A 19,644-nucleotide genomic window follows, 5' to 3' on the forward strand; every position below is an offset into this window, starting at 1 on the left:
GAGAAAACATAAACGTTCTTTTAAACTACGTGAACACAAGTACAGGGAAAACAAACATTCTACATACGAGTTTGAACACAAATCCTCAATTCGATTATCATTAGTTACATCAGATGGTGTAAGCAAGAACTTATGTTATATGGCCATATGGGTTTGACAAACCCTCACTTCGGACGGTTCGCTACCGTCTACGGGTGAAATATATTTTCGGGAAACAGTGTATGTTCTAACACTATTATTACGGGGTTCAACGGACGGAATGTTAAGCTTTGATAATTGAGTGCTCGTGAATATTAACTTTTAGAATGTACTATGACTTTATCGTTGTTGCAAATCTTGTGGTTCAACTTACTTTTACTCACTTACTTATTTAAACCTATGATTTCACCAACGTTTTCGTTGACAGATTCTCTATGTTTTTCTCAGGTCCTTGAACTTAGGTGATATATGCTTCCGCTCATACTTTTTGATACTTGCATTGGATGTCGAGTATACTTGCATACGTGGAGCGTCTTTTTGACTACTTTTAATTGTGTCGCACGTGTTTCATACAAACTTTAAACATTGTTATGTACTTGTTATGGAAACTACTTTTGTAAACTTTGAAACACCCTTATTTATGAAATGAATGCGACATACTTTTCGGTCAAACTTTGTTATAAAGACTTACGACCATGTAACGGGACCATACGTAGATGACGCCGTCATTTGACGATTTGTCGGGGTCGCTACACCCGAAGATCCACATCATCCAGGACAAGCAGGATAGACTTAGATAACATCATCCTCTCAATTGTTGCAATCCCTTGACTAACACTTGAGATTTCTACACGTTTTGTTTTTGTGACGTCTGTAATAAGCTGCTTCTGAAAGTGAGTTAGGCCTTGACGTTCTGAGACTCGATGTATGTCTTCACAAAAACAACTGCCCTCAAAATGAATATACATTAAGTTGTATATAGCTTTGGCAAGGGTCGTTTTACCTACTCCACTAACACCACATATTCCAACCATGTGAACTTCACTAGACCCAACAAACTGCAACAACTTCATATTATTTACACGCACATCCACACCTACAAGGTTCTCATTAACAGGCAATGGAGAATGGCGAGTAATTCTGAGGATTTCCTTGGTGATACTGTCAATAAACTTCGACTCATACCTGTTGAATAAGAAAGAATCACAACAAAACCTAGATTTTGAGAAGAAATACCAACGTTAAAAGGTTTGAATGAAAGGGGATAACAAACAAATTAAGTTACCCATTGGTCAAGTCCTGGAGATCCTGTTGGAAGCTTCGACGAGCCCAACACACCCACTATAGAGGATCTAGACTATACAAGACTCACTACACCAACACTTTGGCGTTGTTTAGCCTTTAATTTTATAAATCCTTAGTGCACAATGTACTTAGGCGACAGTGTCGACCATATATCTTTAGGCGGTATAACCGACCATGTATTACTTAGGCGGCAAAGCCGACCATATAATAAGAACAACAAAAGTGCACTAAGAACTTAAACACAAACTAAGGCTTGATCGGGAAACTTAACAAAAACACTTATATTAAATTACAATTACAATATTACTTACAAGCTTTCTCTTCTCTACTTTCGCTAACTCACACTCTTCTTCTCTTCTTCACAACTCACTTCTTATTTCACTCTTACTCACAACTCTCACAACTTACTTCACACTCTACAAATGAAATCCTCACCCTTATTTATACTACTCTATGGAAGTTTCTAGAAACTATATATTTCCATGGATATATATAAATATCTAGATATTTTTATACATATAAATATCTAGATATTTCTTACACACATAAATATCTAGATTTTTCTTTACATTTTAATATCTAGATATTTTTCATATACATATTATATTTTACCCATATACATATACTAATTCCATATTATTCTAAATTTGCATTGTATTTTAACATTCCCCCTCAATGCAAATTTTCTTCCAACGATGTCTTGCAGACCATTCCAAGCGCTTCTCTGAATTTTGTAAACTTCGGTTTACTTAGGCTCTTGGTGAATATATCTGCAACCTGTTCATCTGTCTTTGTTGGCATCATCTTGATCTCTCCTTCAAGGACCTTCTCGCGAACATAGTGATAGTGCACTTCTATATGTTTTGTTCTCGCATGAAAGACTGGATTTTCTGCTAGACGAATAGCTGATAGGTTATCGCAGAAAAGCTTTACTTGATAATCTGTTGATTGATGAAGATCTTCCATTAGTTGCTTCAACCACATAATTTCTTGTGTTGCTGATGCTGCTGATCGATATTCTGCTTCAGTGCTTGACAAGGATACTGTTGGTTGTCTCTTGCTGCACCATGATATTACTCCTGATCCAAGACTAAACATGTATCCAGTTGTTGACCGTCGTGTATCATAGTCTCCAGCGTAATCCGCGTCACAATATCCAGTCACGTGACATTCTTTTGTTTTCTTGTATAAAATACCAAAGTTAATAGTGCCTTTAACATACCTTAAGATGCATCGTACAACATCAAGGTGAGGCTTCTTCGGATTGCTCATGTATCGACTAACCACTCCAACTGCATAAGATATATCTGGCAGGATTATTGTGAGATAAATAAGACTTCCGACCATCTTTCGATACATGGTAACATCTTGAAGACATTTTCCTTCATCTGCCCGTAGTTTTGTATTCGGATCCATCGGAGTTGAGATAGGTTTGCAATTAAGCATTCCGTACTTTGTAAAAGATCTCGCGCATATTTCTGTTGTCCCAGAAATAATCCTTCTCTTTTCTGCTCTATTTCGAGTCCAAGAAAATGTTTGAGTTCTCCAAGCTCCTTCATATGAAATCTGATAGACAGATTCTCCCTTGTTCTTTGGATCTCCTCATAGTGATCTCCCGTGATGATTAAGTCATCCACATATACTAGCACTATGGCTAGTTTTCCTTGATCTTGTTTCACAAATAAACTAGAATCTGAAGGAGCAACTGTGAAACCACTTTGTACTAAGAACTCGCCAATCTTCCCGTACCAAGCTCTTGGAGCCTGCTTCAAGCCGTATAGTGCTTTCTTTAATTTGCAGACATGCTCAGGATGGATCTTGTTCTCAAAGCCTCTTGGTTGCTCCATATAAATGTCTTTGTCAAGTTCTCCATGTAAGAAAGCGTTCTTGACATCCATCTGCCATAACTTCCAAGATTTGCTAGCAGCTAAAGCTAGTAGAGCTCGAATTGTTGTTATCTTCGCCACTGGACTAAACGTTTCTTCATAATCCAGCCCATATTGTTGAGAAAAACCTCTAGCAACAAGTCGAGCTTTATACCTTTCAATGGAGCCATCTGATCGAGTCTTCACCTTGTAAACCCATTTACAAGATATTGGTTTTACATCTTTTGGCTTTGGAACTAAACTCCATGTCTGGTTTTCTTTTAGTGCATTAATTTCTTCTTCCATCGCTTTCTGCCATTCTTGACTTTGTTCTGCTTCTTCATAAGTGGAAGGCTCAATAGGTATTGATTCATCCACATGAGCAGCATTGGCATACCTCGGATTAGGTTGCCTCGACCTTGTTGATCTCCGTAATTCTTGCACATGCTCCTCGGCATCCATTTGGCTTGGACGAACCTCTTCGAATGTAGATTGATGTACCCTAGTTTTCCATGGACTCGTTTCCTTAGAGTATGATCCATCTCCTTCTTTAATTGGATCCGATATGTGCTCTTTATGTTCTTCTTTCTCTTCTGGAACTTCTTCTAATCCATGAGATTCTGGAAGCTCTATCTTTTGAGGTGACCACCATGAAGAAGCTTCATCAAATACCACATTTCTTGAAGTATGACACTTCCCAGTATTTGGATCACAACATCTCCATCCTTTTCTTGATTCATCATAACCGACAAAAATGCACCGAATTGCCTTCTTATCAAATTTGCTTCGTAGATGATCTGGTACGAAGACGTAGCATACACATCCAAAAACCTTGAGATGGTTGACGGTTGGCTTGATCTTCCATAATCTTTCATATGGTGAAATATATCCCAACTTTGTTTGTGGGAGTCTGTTAATCACGTATGAAGCCGTCCTCATACATTCGGCCCAAAATTTTCCTGGTACATTCTTACCATGAAGCATACTTCGACAGGTTTCAGCAAGATGACGATTCGTACGTTCTGCCACTCCATTCTGTTGTGGAGTATTAGGGCAAGTTAATTGCCTTCTGATCTTGTGCTTCTTAAGATAGATATTGAACTCGGTTGATAAATATTCTCCTCCATTATCTGTGCGTAAGCATCGAATCTTAGTATTGAGCTCACTTTCTACCTTGTTCTTGAACTCTTTAAACTTCTGAAAAGTCTCCGACTTTTCCTTCATGAAGTAAACCCACACATACCTTGAGAAGTCATCAATGAATGTCACCATATACTTCATTCCTCCAAGTGATGTTTGTTTCACTGGGCCAAAGACGTCTGAGTGTATGAGCTCTAGTGGTGTCTTGGACTGATGTTGTGACTCCTTGAATGGCAATTGGTGAGCTTTTCCAAATTGACATCCAGCACATATTGTATCTGTTCGGATATCAATTTGAGGAAGTCCATTTACTATGTGTTTCACCATCATCTCCTTTAACTTGTTGTAGCCCACATGTCCAAGACGTTCATGCCAAAGATCAGCCGTCTCATTCTTTCGAGTCTTATCCACATATGCTGTTTCAGCAGATAGTACATAGACCGACTCTATTCTTCTTCCTTGCATAATTGGATTGCCAACCACCTTCACTCTCTTGAATACGAACACATCTTCTAGTTCAAAGAGCACATAGTTCCCTTCTGCTGTCAATTGTGGTACTGACAGTAAATTCTTCTTTAGGCCAGGGACAAGATACACCTTCTCGAGTTGGAGCTTATGAGAGTCGCCTTCATTTGGAATTATTGTCTTTCCAATGTGAGAAATAGACAACCTTGAATTGTCGGCTGTCAACACGACTCTCTTTCCTTTGTAATCCTCCATTTCTTGCAGCTTCGTCTCATCATTGGTCATATGATTTGAGCACCCAGAATCAATGTTCCAATCATCTTTGTAGTTTATTTTTGACTTTAAGGTTGCTGCAAGAGCTTGATCATCCATGTCAGCTTCAACGGAGAGTCCTGCTTCTGCATCCCATGTTTCCTCATTAATGGTTGCTTCGAATGTGACCTCTTTCTTCTCATCTCTTGCGGCGGCCACATTTCCTTCGAAAGTTCGCCTTCTGGGGAATCTACATTCTCGAGCAAAATGACCCTTCTTGCCACAATTGAAGCATTCACCATTCTTTCTCTTATCATTTTCCCCGTATTGTTGGCGATGATCTCTTCTTCCTTGTTGAGCTCCCCCTGAAGCGTTGCCTTTTGATTTTGGGTGACCCTTCCACCCATATGTCTTACTTTCTTTCATCGCCTCTTGTCTTCGAGATGTTGCTTTCTTTTTATTGGTGAAGAGTGCATCTTCTCCGTCTTTTATGGTTACTTCATTCATCTGCTTGGCTAATACCTCTTGATTAGCCAACAAATTCTCCAGCTCTAATAATGATGGTTGAGTAGGCCATCCTCTCACAGCGGCTATAAATCCATTATACTCGGACCTTAAGCCATGGATGATAATTCTCTTCATCCTTGCATCACTCACTTTCTCTTCAGGAGCAAGTTGAGATATCTCACGGCAAATTGATTTCACCTTGGTGAAATACTGAGAAATAGACAGACTTCCTTGTGAGATACCCGCGAGCTCATTTTCCAAGAGCTGGAGGCGTGCTTCATTCTTCTTTGAAAATAATTTTTCAAAAGTTTCCCAAGCTGCCTTTGGTGTTTTCTCGTCACGGATGTGCTCCAATAGATCCTCCTCGATTGTAGTCTTCAATATAAATAAAGCCTTCCCGGCCTTGATGTTCCATTTTCTCAAGGCTTCAGCATTTTCTTTCGGTGGAGGCGTTGTGTCACTGCCAGCAACTATTTCCCATAAATCCTGTCCTTGTAGGTAGGATTCTATGCAAGTCCGCCAATAACCATAGTTGTGGTTATTGAGACTCTTGATTCCACTGCTCGTACTTGCAAGATCTGCCATCATGACGTCCAACGTCCAATAAGCTTGGTCCCTGACCGATGAGCTTTCACAGTTCCTAACTGTGCTCCGACAGAATCTTCCTTAGAACCTTGGTGAAAACAAGCCGATGTAAACGTCCAACGTTTACCGATTTCCTCCACTAGAAATGGTCCCGAACAACCTGGCTCTGATACCAATTGTTGGAAACTTCGACGAGCCCAACACACCCACTATAGAGGATCTAGACTATACAAGACTCACTACACCAACACTTTGGCGTTGTTTAGCCTTTAATTTTATAAATCCTTAGTGCACAATGTACTTAGGCGACAGTGTCGACCATATATCTTTAGGCGGTATAACCGACCATGTATTACTTAGGCGGCAAAGCCGACCATATAATAAGAACAACAAAAGTGCACTAAGAACTTAAACACAAACTAAGGCTTGATCGGGAAACTTAACAAAAACACTTATATTAAATTACAATTACAATATTACTTACAAGCTTTCTCTTCTCTACTTTCGCTAACTCACACTCTTCTTCTCTTCTTCACAACTCACTTCTTATTTCACTCTTACTCACAACTCTCACAACTTACTTCACACTCTACAAATGAAATCCTCACCCTTATTTATACTACTCCATGGAAGTTTCTAGAAACTATATATTTCCATGGATATATATAAATATCTAGATATTTTTATACATATAAATATCTAGATATTTCTTACACACATAAATATCTAGATTTTTCTTTACATTTTAATATCTAGATATTTTTCATATACATATTAATATCTAGATATTTTACCCATATACATATACTAATTCCATATTATTCTAAATTTGCATTGTATTTTAACAGATCCCATTCAGATAAGTCGGCTGCCACGGATAAAGCTTTCTTCCATTCAACTACCTCAGCGCCATTTAAGACTTCATGTTCAGCAAATGCTTTTGCGTAGCTCCCCTTTTGTTTTCTAACCACATCAGGCTTAACATCATAGAAGATTATTCGAACCTCGTGTTTGGGGTTTTCCAATTTTTTACACTCTAGTATTTTCACAAGTTCTCTCAAACACCACGAAGAAGATGCATAACCTTTAGAGAAGATTACGATTAATATCCTTGATTCTTCTATTGCTTTGTACAGTTGATGAGATATCTCTTCTCCTCTAGGTAAATTGTTATCATCTCTAAAAGCACGAATTCCCTTTTGATGGAAATCTTTGAAAAGATGATCCATGAAACTTTTACGAATATCTTCACCTCTAAAGCTTACAAATACATCGTACTTCCATCGAATGGGAGCGGAGGAAGAAGAGGAAGCCATTACCAGTAATGAAACCTGTAATTACATGTGAAGATTTGAGAAAACAAATATATAGATTACAACTATAAAGTTCAAGATATATTGTCAAAAAGTACTCAGAGGGTACATCTATCACATTTTAACCCTAGCTTGGATTAACTTCATCAACAATAGTTTAATACTTTGAGTTGAACATTGCTATGTAAAGATCTTAGTATATAAGATTACGACTAGGTTGGATAAATATAAAACGGCTGATTTATATAGATGGACAAGTGATGAGTAGCAAGCAAAAATACCTTATCAAATGTGACTTGATTATTCAAGAAGTTAAAAGTCTAGTCAATGACTCTTGCATTAACAATTAAAACAAGTAGGAGTTTAATTAAGCAGATCAGTGCATGTTTATAATATAACTTTATAAATGGTGTTAATGGATAAATAAAGATGATAAAACAAGGATAAGTTGAACAACATATACTGAAATAACAACGTTAATCAAGAGGAAGAATTGAAGGATCTGTGTATGACATACAGAGGAGTTTTTTGAGCTAAGTACTTAATTAGATGTATAAGCAAGCACAATAGAATATAGATGAAGCAGTAAGGGTATGTATGCAACTCAATTAGAAGGGTGCTTTTATAAATGGCCTTTAGAACATTATTAATGGTGAAAAGTGTGATGGTGTTTTTGTGGAGTATAGTAGTGATGTGGCAACTGTTACGGAAGAAACTAGTGGAGATGGAGTGTGATGGGGAGTAGGTACATCCCCTGTTTATTTATTAATGCTTGAATTTGATTGGTCACTTATATTTAAGCTTAAACCCCATTGGTCCATGTCTCTTCACGCTACCATTTTCTTCCAGTGATGGCATACGTCACACCAACATTTTTTTGTCCATCACGCCAGGATAGTGGCGTGATCGAGGTGTTATTGCTTCACATAGTTGCTAACACACTACGTAATAAGGTCTTAGTTGACTCCAGTCGGCTTAAAGTTACAATATTACACTTCTACACCCCCAAGTTTACGCAACTTTATTTTAGATAATTAATAATGACGGAAATCATCAATCGCTTTCTAGAAATGAAGAAGTTGTAACAATAAATACAATAAATATCTTCGCGAAAAGAGTTTTTCTATATATACAAACCCCGGGGCTTCATTAAATACATGCGTTAATACGTTCTTTTACAAGAAACGAAATTAGCATTCAATCGCTGTCTAGAAATGAAGTTGCTTAATTAAGAAGTTCAAGACATCGACTAAGATAAATATTATATCGAGTGATCTAAAAGTAGGTATCACATATGTTGATTGCCGAAGTAGGTGAATGATCATATTTTTTTTAGTAACCACGTGCTTAAACTCACGCCAGAGACACACTAGGATTTATAAGCTGTGAATCAAAAGTAATCAGTTAAACTAATTGATGATTCATTTATACAAACAAATAGGACTCATTAATTAAGCAGATTAGACGTGGATCAAGATTTTACTTATATAATAATTATATAAGTATGATCCATACCTGCTACTACATGTTAGCATGATCCATGATGTTATAGTACCAATATATGTATGTATATGTTTACACTTTTACATAAATAGCTAAACAAAAAACGGATAACATATAAAGAAGAGGTAATAAGATAACAAATACTTGTATAACAATCATAATCAATCAGACTTACAGCGTTTTTCTAACGAACGACATTGACAAAGTATGCTAAGCCAGATTACACACACAAAGAGAATATACGTATTCAACTATAAACGGAAGCCGGCTGTTAACGCCATACAAAGTCAACTTAACAACCAATAATACAATTTAATTTAAGAAGTTACACAAAAAATAAGCTCCATCATATCATATTTCAATCAATAAAAATGTAAGAATTAGCCATTAAAGGATTATATGATGAACAACTATTAAAAAAAAAATAAGATTTTCCGATTAACGAATACTTTAATATTTATATAAATGAAACAATGATCATAAGAAGAAGAATATGACTTACAGAAAATTCGGTTTAATCTCCAACAGAGGTGTTTGGATGAAGACTAGAAGCAAATTACAAATCAGGGATAAGTATGCAACTAAAGTATAAACTTGTAATCACATATATTTAAGAGTTAAACAATAATGCTACAAAAATATTCAAATATTTGGATGTTGACATGGAATGCGACCTCCCAATTGTAGCAATGCAATTTGACTATTTCTTAATGAAAAACATGCCATTATGCTTTCACCTACTTAACCAATACCTATCAAGTACTAAAATTATTTAAGTTTAATTTTGAATACTTCAAAGAAGGTATTAAGATTGTGATCCTCGGAGACTATGGTGCCAATAAACCCCAAAAGTTACATAATGAAGTGAATAACTAAATTGACCAATAAATTTTATTGAATTGTTTCTCTTTTTTGCTTCTTTATCATCATGTGATTGGGACGCATAACGCGTGAATGTATAATATATAATATAAAATATAAAATATAAATATAATTATAAATATAAATATAAAATATAAATAATCATGAAACTCCATACAATTTTGTGAAAGTTATTTTGGGATTTTTTATGGTTTTTTTACTGCCAAATACGCCCTTTTATCAAAATTGAGACCACTATAATCTGTAGGTGAATATTTCTTGGGTCGGTATGCATATGTTTAGCAAGCTTATTTGTAAGCTGTAACTACTAGTTGTAGTTGTAGTTGTTAGCCGTAACTTGCATCTTTTAATACTGCAAGCTAGCTGTAACTGTTGTTTAGGTAAACCAGCTGTAGTTATAACTGGTAAGTGGGTAAAATGAAAAAATAGGACAAACATAATTAAGAATTTAAATGATGAATTCGTCATCATCCAAAACTTAGAAATACATCACCTCCAAAACTTACTAAAAAATGAATTCCCTTTTACTTGAATTCTTAAAAAAAATGATCCATAAATTGTTTACAATTATCTCCACCTCCAAAACTTAAAAATACATCATATTTCCATCGATGTGGATGGAAGAAGTAGCCATTACTAATGATGAATTCTGTTTTACATGTTAAGATTAGCGAAACAAGTTTATTAATCAAGGTTAGTAGGTAAATTTAAATTAAGTTGGTGGCATGCCTAATCACTTTTCAAGGTCTTTTCTTTGGAAAGAACAACACTTCATCTCAAGAATTCTTCTCTTGCAAGAATAGTGTGTTCTACTGAGTTACCAATGACTTCAGAATAAGTGATATCCATAGAAAAAGAAGAATATGGTTTTCATATTGTGTTCTGTTGGGGTGCCAAAAAGACGTTCTTATGGTTTTCATAATCGATCCAAGTTACAGCCATCTAATGTTCTCAGATGCAACATCACGCCCAACCCTGAAATTACACAGCGGTTTTGCTTGTTGATTCGATCCCTTTGGAGGATGTGAAGGTATCAAGTTTTTTAATTTCTTGTAATGCTCAAGTTGCGAATATTTGTACCTTTGGCTCTTTTGGATGCGTTTTGGTGTGTGGAGATGAAGTCAGTTTCAATAATACCGTGTCCTCTTAATCAAAGGATTTTTTATTGATTCGTCCATTGTCGGAGTTCGCGGGTTCTTATTGTAGATTTGCGTGGATCGAAGTTTTGGGCATCCCGATTACTTGTGCATCCAAAGAGAACGTTCAAAAAATAGCCAAGCTATTTGGTGAAGTGATTCACATTGCTTCATCTTCCTCGTCGTTAAGTAATGTGGGTTCACTATTCGCCTTCATCAAGTCGGGATCCCCTAAACATATTTATGGATCGGTTGACGCTGATATAAAGGATAAAAACGGGTCAAAGTGCAACGTTTGGGTGTCGGAAATGTCCGATGTAATACATCTAGCTTATCTCGAATTTTTTTTAATACGTTTGATTGTAAGCTTCTAGAATCTACAAATCGATTTGTGGTTTCTAGTGGAGCAGCGACTGGTTTGAGCGTGGATCAAGTTGTGGATCAAGTTGCGGACGTGGATACTGTTAAACACCCTTTTTACTCTTCCCAAATCGACTAGACTACGTTGAAGGTTAAGGGCGTGATGAATGCATCGATGCCTGATGCTTCTGTTATTGACTCGCCGCGTGATCCTATTTATGGGCCTATTGATATTAGTCCCGCACCTGCTAATGGACCGGGTCTTTTTTCTGGGTCGGACAAGGACGGAGATGGGCCGAATATTCAGTTTGGGTCGATTGATAGGTTTATTATCGCGTCAAATTCGATTAGGCACAAGCGTGCTTTTGCGCCCTCTTATGCTCCCGATAAAGTGGTATAGCCTGTTAGTTCTTGTGGGCCTGGGTCTGACTCAGTTTCTGCTAGGGTCGATCTCATTGACCTTGAGGATGTTAATGAAGACAATATCACATTCGCAGAAAGGTTGTCTCTCATTTGAAGATGGAAAGGAAGATAAGGAAGGAAGCTTTGAAGGTGAGTCGTGAGGATGTTACGCAGCATGATATACCTTCACAATTTTGATTGGGCATCGTGTAGGATTTATTGCGATTGTGAGGATTCCTCATGTACAGGTTATTTGTAAGACGTGGTACGCTTCAAATAGAAAGGTTCCTAGAGACCAATTCGAAGGTGTGAACTTGCGGTCAAGAGGGAATACTGCTTCTACCACGGGATCTTTGAAGCTCGTTGATTTTGATGAAGATTTAGACTATGGGGATTCTATTCAAAATTTGTTTATGTCGGGTAAGGTTGATAAGAGAAGTTCGGTGTTGGCAAATAATAAGATGACTGTTGGGAAGTTATTCCATATCGGTCATGGAGAAAAACAAATGTATGCATATAAGTCTAAGGGGAAGTCCCTCTATCACCAATTGGTTTTAGAAAAGGATGGACTCTTGACTTATATTGTAGCACATATTGTTAGGCTATCTATTTATCAATTCTATCATGATATCAGAGCTTAGGTGAGCGGTTTTACAAAGAGATCGAGTCAGGCCCCTATGTGTGTGCCACCATCTCTACAGTGAGTCCGAGTCAGGCCCCCCATGTGTGTGACGCCATCTCTATCAATGACCAAGGAAGCTTTCGCGGCGTTTGATATAATGATGACGAGTAAGGCCGAGAACGAACCGGTCTAAGGATGATCTTATCAATTCTAGTACAAACTCACGTGCGCCGGTTTTGAACAAGAAACAGCAAAAACGTAAGCAAAAACTAGTTCAAAGCGCTGAAATGACAAAGTTCAGCGTGTTCATCAAGGATATTTGACTCCTTGTTTATCGATTTCTTGTCTTGTTTATTTAATTTAATTTTTTTATTTTTTTGTTTTAGCAATCTGTGTACTTGGTTTCTTTTAGTTTTTAGCTATTGTTTCGATTTAGGTTAAGTGAGGTTCAGTATTGATAGTTCGTTTGGTAGCCGCGGCCTCATCGGGATCCTCTTTTGTACCTCTTGTTGAATTCGTTTTCTTTTTGAAAACTTTTTCCGTTTTATATAATGTTCTCATTATTTTGCCAAAAAAAAGTGTAATATGACTTGCAGAAAATTCAGTGTAATCTCCGACATAAGTGTTTAGTTGAAGACTGGAAGCAAATTACATATCAAGGATAAGTATGCAATTAAACTGGAAACTTCTAAACACATACAAGAGTTTTATTTTCTTTATTATTATTATTTTTTTTTAGATTAACCTGAGTATCTGGACGACCACGAGCTTCACGGTTATCCTGGAATCATCACGAATGAACCTCCGTGACCACGAATGTTTTACTCCTAGGATTCGAACTTGGAACCTCTAGGCATTTTACCCATAGAGACTAAGTCCTTACCACTAAGCCACCACCCTTGTAGTTAAGGAGTTAATAAATAATAATATTGGGTTGCCCACAAGTCATTTATAAAATCGTATTTATCCAATTATTTGGATGTTGATATGGAGTGCAGCCTCCCAATTTGACTATGCAAATTGATTATTTTATTACCAAAAAGATGCCATTTTGCTTTCACCAACTCATCCAATACCTATCAGCTACTATATTATTTAAAATGATGTATTTTGGAAACTTCAAAGAAGTTATTAAGATAGTTATCCTTTTTCTGATAGAAAGCGGGTGCGGTTTTTAATGTGCAGGTTATGTAGTTGGAAGATAGAAACAAGGACCCTTGTACATAGACTAAGTTGATTCATATTTATTTTTCAAATATATGAGCTAATCAATCACATATGAACAAAGGAAACTTACATTAACATATACGTAAACGGGTCATTGTATTTCCATGAAGTCGACTAAGGTATATATGAAGAAAAAAAATAGTAGCAAAATTAGAAATGTACCTCTTCATTTTCTGAATCAATATCAGAATATTTAGTATTCTAATTCCAAAATGAAGTAGCAAGGCCCCAATCAGAAGTATATGAATGATCCAGATCAGTTGAAACCTTAGAAGCCATAGAAAAATCAATTCCATGAATCCTTCAAAATTAGATTGACAAAAATTTCATAAATTAATGAGAAATCTTGAGCATAGACGAACTGGAGCATGCTTACCTGCACATATGCCTGGCAAACGGGCACGTTGGGTACGTTTGGGTAACGGGTCAAAATGGTTTTGGGTTGAAGTGGGTCATAGGTCAAACGGACCCAATTTTAAACGGGTCTAAACGGGTCAGGTTGGGTCGGTTTGGGTAACGGGTCAAAACGGGTCACAGGTCAATTGGGTCAACTGGGTCAAATGGGTTACCTCGTTTTTTACATTTATTACATTATTTTAGTTATTACTATTTCTTGTATATACATGAGAAATATTAATATACATAATAAATGATATAATCATGTATGCTTTCATAAACTTTTGGCGGATGAAACTTTTTATGTTCGACCCATATGACACATTCACAAAACCCATTAGACCTATTTCTATTTATTGATCTTTGAGTATTGATACCCATTAGACCTATTCCTTTATTTTTTGTATAGGACTCAATAGGTTGAAGAGAAACCCATTAGGATCTTTTTTTTGAAGAAATTTGGTACCAGATTATGAAGACAGAATAGTAAAATTTAAGAACAAGAGCTTATTGGAAATCCTTCTCCAATTATAGAAAAACTCTTATTACAATCTCCTTATTACATCCCTATTTATAGTTGATTAACCTTATCCATTAAGTTAATCAAGTCTAGTCTAGAATAATCTAGGATAACCAAGTCTAGAATCATCTAGGATAGTCAAGTCTAGAATAAAGTAGAAAAGTCAAGGAAGAAGCAAAATTGAAAACAATGACGGCTAGCCCACTTGTTATCCGTTCACATGTTCCACCTCCTCAAATCCATTTGAGATATAATTTCACAAAATAAACCTCTAACTATTACTTTATGTCAAGATTGGTCCAACATTTTTAAGTTTTGATTTACATTGCTAGGCCTAATTCTTCTCAAGACCCAATTGACCCAAATTTGATGGTATGGGTCTCAATTGCCAAGTATACCTGCACACCTTTGTCAGGGACCCAGGGTATACCGGGTAGCATACAAGCCTCGGGACCAATTGATGGAGGCATTAAATAATTTTTGTATATTGCTTAACAATAATAACTTGAGTATATAAAATAGATTTTCTTCACTTGAAGATGTGCACCATCTTGTTGTGGAGTTGGAAAGTCAAGTAGAGTACTTTCATATTGTTTCTTGTTTTCTATCTTCTTCATCATAAATAAGTCTTGCACCGCACAATATGCAGTTAAACTAATATAAGTTACGTATCCCCAAAACTTTTTACGGCAATAATGGAGCCAACAGGGAGAAGTTCAACCTTTACACGGTTTCCCTTACGTTGATCTCTAAAATGCTCTGCAAGTATGTTTCAACACAATATTACATCAAGTTTAGATTGAACTAATAAAGTATTCCATCAATTTGACTTGAAAACGGTCAATCACACTAATAGACAGAAACGACTTACTGCTTTGGAAACTATCTCTACATTTGAGTGTACATGAGCCTCGGCTTCAAAATGTACCTAAGCCCATCAATTTGCTATGTATAATAGACTGCCTGGATTTGGTAATCAAGATGCCTCATTCCAGGTTTTATTTCCACCAATCGATAGTTTAACTCACTCAACCACATTGCACATATCCATGCTGAACGTGTTTCTGAATTTGCACATATAACTTCATCGAGTTTAAACTTTTCCAAAAAGAATGACATAAGTAGACAAACACAGTAGCTATCCGACGAATATATATAAAAACTCCCTACTTTCCCAAACGAGTTCAATTTTTTAAAGAACAAAAAAACTTCAAAAATCATTTGAATTTAAGTAATAAATAGAATAGCTACACTAATTATTCCAAGAGGGTCTGGAATAAATCATTTTGCTATAAACAGTATTGGTGTACCTAGCTTAATTAGAGATCAGGGATGTATTGCTTGATACCACTCACGTGACTAGTAGCGGTAAATTAATCTAGATTCTTGACACCCTCTTTAACCAGAATTATCACAACATTCATAAACCAGTACCTGAGAGAAAGTCTGTTCCAGCGTCACTCATTACATTGCCTGTATACTTATGGATGCAAAAGGGGTAATCTACAATCATAAAGACATAAGCTAACCAATGAGTATATATCAAAATTTTTAAGACTTGTAATCGAACTAACTCCTAATGTCTTAAATGAGTTCAGTTTTCTTTTCAATTTCAAATTCATTTTAACAAAGCAAAGATAAAAGTAACTACATAATTTACCTTCTCCCAGGGTCCTTAGTCTGCTTTGCAGGGAGAAGATCCCAATCAGAGTACAAACTTGCAGTCTATTTCTCTACATTAACTAAGAGATATAAAAAAACATCACCGCACCCCCTGTTTATAGCTCTGGGTGCATACATCCAAGACTAGGTTATAACTAGATGCTCAACTTTAAACTCTTGACATATATCAATGAAAACTCTGTTAATGTAAACTGCAAGTGCATCATTTAAAGCTCTCAAGGACATAACAGTTTTCTTTAAGTATCACATAAACATTCTTTATAATTTGAAAGATCAACCAAACCAAAGAAGCCAAAACATAAACTAGTTAAATCGAATACAGTTTCTTGAATGAAGTACAATTATAAACCTAATTACTTGAATGAACACGTATACAGTTTCTTGAACCCTAATATAAAAGAATAAATCTAAGTAAAAAAAGCCCTAATATTTAAGAAATAAACAAAATCTGACGCAAAACCTAATTTAGAAGAACTCCACAAATTTCAAAAGAAAAGCTCCAATTGTTAAGACATTAAACATATTCAGAAGAAAAAAACCCAATTTCAAATGATAATTTAACAAAATTATAAGAAAAACCCTAACTTCGATCAGACAAAATAATAAGTACAGATTTAAACCTAATTACTTACATAAATAGTTTATTTATCCCTGACTCGCAGTATTATTTTGTTTATAGAAAACAAAATAAACCTAAATCAACAAGGAATAGAAAGGGAAACATGACTTAGTGATCTTACCGGTGATTGATTATGGTTTGGAATACCATCGTTGAATTGGGTATACTTACAGCAATTGGATTGAAAGGACGAATTTATAGGTACCGGAATTTATTTTGTAGTCTTGAATGATAGCTGTGTCAATCCATCTTCGGAGGGTATTTATACGTATGCATCCAGCGTTGGTCAAACGCTACCATTCAGAGTCAAACAAAGGCTGTATAAGACCACTAATATCTGTCCGTCCTTCCAGCCGCCGTTGACCCCGCCGTTGGAGGGCGCCGATACTAGCAGCGGCGCCGTTGGCCGCCCTCCAACCACCGCCCTTGTTTTTGCTACCGTTTGACATTTAGGATCACGGACTAAATCCAAATTTAATGGCTATTTTTTTTTTCAACGCCTACTGACTTTTTTTTTTTGTTTGTTTTTTTTTTTTTTTCACAACTACACTCTCATTTATAAACATCTACATCTATCTCACTCTCACCAACATTCAACTTTCATTTTCATCTACTTCTATCACCTTCATCTTCACTTTAATCTCCAACAACCTCATCAACATGTCTTCCAACAAAAAAAAAATCAAAAACAAAAATAAAAACAACAACAACAACAACAACAACAACTTCATGTCGTTGATGAAGAAATGTGGCAGTCGGTCCTTCAAAACACGCTTCATCAAACTCATCAAAATCCCTATCAATCTCACATGAATATGCAATATCCTCAATATCATCAACTAAATAATTGGACCGTGAATCCATATTCCATACATTATTACCTCACTAATCCCCACTATCAAACATCTCATTATAACCAACCACAAATAAGTCAACATAACCAACCACAAACACCTCAAAACAACCAACCTCAAAGCCCTTACATACCTACGTTTGACACATCACTCGAAGAAGACGAACCCGAGGAAGTGCAAGAAACACAACCCGATATTGAGGATGTTGAAGAAACAAAAGAAACTGCCCCCCTCCAAAAAAGGGAAAAGGGCAAAGGTTATGTGGTCGGACGAGGAAAGTAGAATTTTGGCGGAGTGTTGGATGCGCGCTACTCTAAATCCCAATATTGGAAACTCCCAAACACATAGTTCATTTTGGGGGACCGTCCGACAAGATTACAACTCTAAAGTAAGGGAACAAAGGCTTATGAATCAAATATCAGGCAAGTGGACCAAGATGGCCAAAGATATCAAGCTATTTGTCGCACTTTATGAAAAACTTGTTAAGAATTGGCCTAGTGGAGCCAACGACAACGATATTATGGTGTCAGTTAAGAAGGCGTTTTGTGAGCAACAAAAGAAAGCCTTCGTGTACGAAGAAGTGTGGAGGGTTGTTAGAGATTGCCCCCAATTTCAAGTGTATGAAACTGTGGGTACCACCAAACGTCGTGCAACCGAGCCTGACCCTGTCAATTTAGGAGATGCCGATCAGACGCCGACTTCGACTAATAGCCCGACAATCAATTTGGAGAATTTATTTCGAGGTCCACCAATCCGCCGTCCACCGGGTCGTGCAAAGAGTCAAAAGAGTTCTTGTTCGTCGGATGCGGCATCTCGTTGTTCTTCGGAGGATGCTAGAGCCGTGGTTTATGAAACTGCATATGCTACATGTGAAACCATGAGGGCGATCAAGGAGGAAGCAACGGACGAGAAAGTTGGAGGAGCAAGTCGACACTCATGTGATGTTGGAAAGTTTGAAGCTTCTAGCGCAACCGGTGTCTTCCGACATTTCACCCGACCAATACGACTTGTTGATGCGAGCTAGGAGTGACATAACGAAGAAGTATTCGAGCAAGTTTCCGAATCAAAATTAGTGTTTATTGTTTGTAATTTCTTTTTTTTAGGAATTTTTAATGGTTTTATTTTTATTTTTAGGAATTTGTAATGTTTTTTTTATTTTTAGGAATTTGTAATATTTTTTTATTAATAAAATTTTAATTTTTAGAATTTTAAATGTTATATATAAGTTAATAATATATAAGTTTAATATAAAAAATAGAGGTGGGACCAAGTGATGGGTACGTCATGGATGTTAGCAGTTTAGTGGTTGGTTAGTGATGGTAAGTAAGTGCTGATGTGGCGGTCAGTGATCCTATGACGGACCGTCATGGTTAAGAGTGGTCTAACAAAATCAATACTCGGTCTATGTTGTGTGTTTGGCGGAAGTATACTCCCTCCCTCCCCATTCCCAAATCAATACTTGACAAAAACAACATAGTATAAGAAAAAATGTGGAGCTTATTACTTTTTTATAATATATTGTTTGTGAAACTATAATTAGAAGCTCTAATAACAATTAAAAATCGATGGTATTTCAATCACGATAATTTTTGTTAATACCAACCCCAATAGTGATTCTTTCGATTCGTATAGAGCTTTTTTTTCATTGAGCGAAAAAGTCGCCCTCATAATTAGTGAACAAGTGTATGCTTCGTTGCCCGACAGTATGGAGTACTAACCACACCGAGGGACATGCCCTGAAGCGAAGGACGTGAACGAGAGGAATCAATGTGTTCCAATTTTTGGCCTTGCACCGACCATCCAATGGACCAACAATTTATTATTGTTACAAGTGTTTTACAATGTAGCTATACCTAAAGCTTATAGTTTTAAATAAAAATGATGATAGGAGATATGTTAAATAATTATATTAAGAATAATGCTTTAATTTCTTATTTCATAAATTAATGGCTTATTTTTAAGCTACAAATAAGCTAGTTCAACTAGATTGTGTTTTTTCAAGTTATATTTTTCTTATAAACTCTAAAAT

General features: G+C 36.3%; 1 protein-coding gene and 1 long non-coding RNA gene across 3 annotated transcripts; both read right to left on the reverse strand.

Moving 5' to 3' along the window:
- Positions 1–728: 728 nt before the first annotated feature.
- On the reverse strand, positions 729–7,414 carry LOC139858274 (disease resistance protein RPV1-like). Its single transcript, XM_071847165.1, has 2 exons — positions 6,945–7,414; positions 729–1,164 (listed from the first exon to the last, which is right to left on the reverse strand). Exons 1-2 carry the CDS (start codon positions 7,412–7,414, stop codon positions 729–731), a joined length of 906 nt encoding a protein of 301 aa, XP_071703266.1.
- Positions 7,415–14,813: 7,399 nt separating this feature from the next.
- LOC139886419 (uncharacterized) lies at positions 14,814–17,192 on the reverse strand. Of its 2 annotated transcripts, none has more exons than XR_011772435.1 (5): positions 16,883–17,192; positions 16,120–16,245; positions 15,894–15,962; positions 15,331–15,523; positions 14,814–15,218 (listed from the first exon to the last, which is right to left on the reverse strand). It is a non-coding gene; the product is annotated as an uncharacterized lncRNA (long non-coding RNA). The 2 variants fall into 2 exon arrangements; XR_011772434.1 differs by having other exon boundaries at positions 16,120–16,320.
- Between the last annotated feature and the right edge of the window lie 2,452 nt (positions 17,193–19,644).

Source organism: Rutidosis leptorrhynchoides, chromosome 1 (assembly GCF_046630445.1).
Source record: "Rutidosis leptorrhynchoides isolate AG116_Rl617_1_P2 chromosome 1, CSIRO_AGI_Rlap_v1, whole genome shotgun sequence".
NCBI classification, from domain to species: Eukaryota; Viridiplantae; Streptophyta; class Magnoliopsida; order Asterales; family Asteraceae; genus Rutidosis; species Rutidosis leptorrhynchoides.